General features: G+C 48.2%; 1 protein-coding gene across 6 annotated transcripts in view; it reads left to right on the forward strand.

Moving 5' to 3' along the window:
- The window catches only part of rbms3 (RNA binding motif, single stranded interacting protein), a 151,295-nt gene that overhangs the window by 95,354 nt on the left and 50,941 nt on the right, over positions 1 to 5,000 (forward strand). For all 6 annotated transcript variants that reach the window (XM_062538348.1, XM_062538349.1, XM_062538345.1 and 3 more), the window contains one exon: positions 606 to 685. In XM_062538348.1, coding sequence (XP_062394332.1) covers positions 606 to 685 — 80 coding nt within the window. The remainder of the gene's footprint in view (positions 1 to 605; positions 686 to 5,000) is intronic.

The raw sequence follows: 5,000 nt of genomic DNA on the forward strand, positions 1-5,000 counted from the left end.
GCACACACACAGACACACAGACACACACACACACACACACACAGACACACACACACACACACACACACACACACACACACACACACACACACACACACACACACACACACACACACACACACTCCTCCCTTGTGCCCTGGCTCCATGTGAGCGCCCGCCTGCCAATTAGCCATTCAAGCACCATGGGCTTGCGCCGAGCTGAAAGGAGCACCACACACACACACACACACACACACACACACACACACACACTCACGCACACAAAAGCAGTGGCAGTGTGAGGCCACTAGAGTGGAAGCTAGCAGCACTGAGAGAAGGGCCCTGTTAGGAAGTCCTTCGTTTAGGCTGCCATTTTGAGACACGCACACACACACACACACACACACACACACACACACACACACACACAGTGTATAGAGGACTAAGGACTGTTCATGTGTGCTATGTACTAGGGGGCTGTACAAATACATGTTCAAATACATGATCAATACCGTAGATAGTCCTTGGAAGTGAGTTTGTGCCCATATTTATGTGTTTATGTTGTTCCTATTGTGCTTGTGTCTTCCTTTTTCATTGTTTTTCACAAGTGTTTCTCTGTCTTCCAGGATGGAGTCCACTGAGAAATGTGACGTTGTCATTCAGCATTTCAACGGGAAGTTCCTGAAGACTCCTCCGGGTGTTCCTGGTAAGACTGACCACTCAGAAGGTCTTTTCACAGTCTCTAAGCTAAACAGTATATGTAATTTGTGTGAGTGTGTGTGTGTGTGTGCGGGTGTGTTCATTTGCTTTGCCGAGGAGAGCGCTTGTGTTCCTGAGAGCACCCTTGTGCGGTGTTAATTAGGTGTTTATTTAACGAGGCCGTGACATGAGGCTGCAACACCTTGGGCTGCTTCTCCTCCATCTCCCCATGCCAGCCGCCTCTCTCTGGCCCACTAAACACTTCACTACAGACCCCCTACCCTCTCTCCCCCTCTCTCTCCCTCTCTCTCCCTCTCTCTCCCTCCCTCTCTCTATCTCTCTCTCTCTCTCTCTCTCTCTCTCTCTCTCTCTCTCTCTCTCTCCCCCCCCCCTCTCGCTCTCTCAGTCTCTCTCCACACTCTACACTGTTACAAGGATGGAGGGGGGGGGGGGGGGGGGGGAGTGGTTCGGAAGAGCAGCTCTCCAGCAGAGTCGAGAGCCCTCTCCTCCCCATGACGCCATTTTCTCCTTCTAGAACTTTCTGTCTCCCTCAGACTCTCAGAGCCCGCTTTTACCCACCGGGCCCAGACTGTGCTGTACTGTGGCTATTTGTATGCAGAGATCCATTACTCTCATTTACAGAGCTATATGAATAGGAATATTACCGCTACAGTGCTGGACTTACTGTACTGTGCAGATGCAGTTTATGATCATAGTGGATGGATGAATCAAGCCACTCGTCAGCTCACCCGTTTGGTAGAATACACAGCACACCCGGTGGTGCTATGGCTTAATTAAAGCGCTGTTTTAAATGCATACATTGTCATTGATGCATCTTGGCCAATTGGTTGGAGTAGGGCACGTAGAAAATAATGTTTCGTGTCAGTGTTAATATTATCTTAACGACCTAAGATGATTACGCAAAATGATTTTGTCCTGCTCCCCCCCCGATCGGCCCATTCAAGGCTTAAGCTATGGCTCCTAGAACACATAATGCTCAGTCTGGTTCTAGGGCCCTCGTTGGACGATGCGGGCGATGCCGGTGAGTGGATGATGTGGGACGTAGACACAGACACAGACAGGGCTAGATGAGAGTGAGGTAATATAACATAAATAAAATATTAGGCCCTGCCTTTATTATTTCCCTGAGCGGACCGCTTAACGGCGCTATTTGAACCCCCATTTGTATTGCATAAATGTCTTGGGAAGTCAGTGAACCAATGGATAAAGTTGGAGAGAGTCAGCGATCAAGGGGGAGAACGGGAGCAAGACACTGAGACAGACAGAGACAAAAAAAAGAGAGAGGAAATGTTCACTAAAAAGAGACAGAGTGGGAGACAGAGTGGAAGAGAAATGTGTGTGTGTATATATATATATATATATATATAGAGAGAGAGAGAGAGAGAGGGAGGGAGATGGAGAAGGAGACTGTGAGAGAGATGGAGCATGTGTGAGAAAGAGAGAGAGAGGGAGACTGTGAGAGAGATGGAGTGTGTGTGTGTGTGTGTGTGTGTGAGAGAGAGAGAGAGAGGGGGGAGATGGAGAGAGAGAGAGAGAGAGGGAGGGTGGAGAGAGGGAGATGGAGATGAAGAGAGCGAGTTGTTGTGGTGCAGGCCGGGTGTGAGTGCGGCGTTAGAGGGATGATTTGTGAGGTGTGGAGTGCAGGCGGCATGTCAGCCGAGAGGACAGGTGCATGATGGATGGGTTCATCTCTCCATCTCTGATGCAGGACAGAGCCTTGGGTTCCAGGCTATGCCACCATCTGTCTGCCCCGTGTGTGTGTGTGTGTGTGTGTGTGTGTGTAACAGAGCCTTGTGCTCCAGGCTATGACACTGCCTGCCTCCCTGCTTATTTCCGCAGCCTCCAGTTCTTCCAGGGCAGATGCGGTGTGTATGTCTGTGTGTTTGCAGATGTGGTGTGTACTGTATGACTGTGTGTTTTTGAAAGCATGTTTGTAACTGTGAAAGACAGCTACAGAGATACAGAAGAAAGGGAGTATATTGGAATATGATTGCATCCCTCTCACTCGCTCTCTGTCAATGTGTGTGTGTGTGTGTGTGTGTGTGTGTGTGTGTGTACGTGTGTGTGTGTGTGTGAGTGAGAGTTTGCGTGTGTGTGTGTGTGTGTGTGTGTGTGTGTAGGTGTGTGTGTGTGTGCGTGTGTGTGTGTGTGTGTGTGAGTGTGTGAGTGAGTGTGTGAGAGAGTGTGTGTGTGTGTGTGTGTGTACAATATGTGTGTGTGTGCATATGTCCGCTCAACTTGAATATGTGCGAGCACGGCTGAGCGGCGGTTGAAGACGAGCGGGGTTATCGGTGTCGGTGACGGGCTGTCTTACCGGGGCCCACGCTCCCCCCGGCCGCCCGCCAGCTAACCGGCAGGAATTAATAAAGAGTTCTCTTTTCAATAACCTCCACGCCGATGAAATGCGTAGCGCCAACGGGAACAGGCGGATGAAGGGTAGTGGCAGTGTGGCAGTGGCGGTGGTGGCGGTGGCGGTGGTGCCAACTCGGCACTGTACCCCAGCGATGTTCCATCGCGCCGGGCTAAACCGAAACCTTCACGCCAGCGCCTCGGCTAATGGATTCAGCCTCAACAGAAAGGCTGGGCGTATTGATATCAGGGTTTTTTTGGGGATTGGGTTTTGGGAGTGGGGGGGGGGGGGTGGGGTGTGGGTAGCTCAAAAATAGCACGGCATTGATTTCTCCTCTCCTCTTTTTTTTGCTTCATGCCAAGCGAGCGAGCAAGAGAAGTAAGTGGTGTGCTCCTGTTTGGAATCAATGACAGATCGATGCTGTTCATTATTTATCAATGCTCCACTGGTTATCTAGTAGACGCTACCTCCCCTATGCACTCTAAGTGTTTTCTGAATATAACTGGAACTGTTTTCCATGAGGGGGGGGGTACCCTTTCAATGAAGACAACCTCAAGGACAGATTTTATTCTGCCTTTGAGAAACACCCTGTTTACCCTTGGTTACCTTAGAGAGAGAGAGAGAGAGAGAGAGAGAGAGAGAGAGCGAAAGGAAGCGCAAGAAAGCTTGGCCTACTGTCTTTCACTGAAGAAAACTTATCGACTGAATGTAATAGCCTTCATTCTCTGAAGTCTCTGCTACTTGATAGAGGCACATGTAGCCAGTAGCCTCCACTTTCCCTACTTAAACACAAATCAGGACTGTTAACCATCTTGATATTTCTGTACAGAATCGCTTGTGTCAAGCGAAAAAAAAAGATAGGCGCCTCTTTTATTCTCTAGCTGAGTCACAGTTACAGCACAGTTCGGTTCGAGGCGCACCATGATATGTGTGTGTGACGGAGGCAGCGTGGCTGTTCTAACCTGTTAGCGTGGGCGCCAGAGTGGAATTCAACATGCAACGGAACGGTTCCGCAGATGAGGTGCTGGCAGAACGTACAGTACGTTCATGCCGTTGGAGTACTTAGATAGAATGTACACCAAAAAATATGTAGGCTACCACAAAATTCACCTCTAATTTGGGTTCATCCAGTCAGTCAAATCACTGTTTTCGCTGTACTCAATTGGTATGGTAGGAGAAGGCTTCAGTCAGTCTCTTAATATGTTTCTTTTTAGAGTGCTTGGCCAAACTTATATGCTTAGTCAGAAAAGGAAAAAGGTCGCACTTTGCATATAAACGCGTCTTTATATTCATCTCACTTGTTTGTTACTTTGATGCTGAAGTGTTCACAGCAAATCCTCTAGCATTTCAATACCTTTTAAACGGCTCTTTACACACTCTAGTAATGTATCCATAATGTATCTTTGACTTGCCACTTGCTTGTGCCTGTTGAGGTGTCCATGACCACGGTAACCTTGACAAGGACTACAGAGAGACACATATTCCCAGCCGCATTCCCCCTCTGGTCAATTCCAGTCATTGATGCACTTATTCTTACTGCACTCTACTTTTTAAAAAGCGTCAGCCAAATGTAATGTAATGTAATGTAATGTAGCGTCAGTCTGTTAGAAATAGGATCATTTCTGAATTGGATTCATTTGATGTTTTCTGACCTACAGTAGCTATTCAAGTTGACGTTACTGCTTCAGCATACAAGGAAACATTAAAAGTAATGGACATGAGAACTCAACACAGATTTATTTCAGTCAAATCAATCAACAGGACGTTTTTACACCAATCCATTAGAGTATCAAAAGACCTTCCCCCATGTACAGGACAGCCTACCCCCCCAACACACGTACACACCCTCCTCCACAGACTGAGCTCCTCTCCCAGCACATATACAGTATATCTCCTCACACACACACACACACACAGACACACACACACACACACACACACAGACACACAC

Source organism: Sardina pilchardus, chromosome 6 (assembly GCF_963854185.1).
Source record: "Sardina pilchardus chromosome 6, fSarPil1.1, whole genome shotgun sequence".
Lineage (NCBI taxonomy): Eukaryota > Metazoa > Chordata > Actinopteri > Clupeiformes > Clupeidae > Sardina > Sardina pilchardus.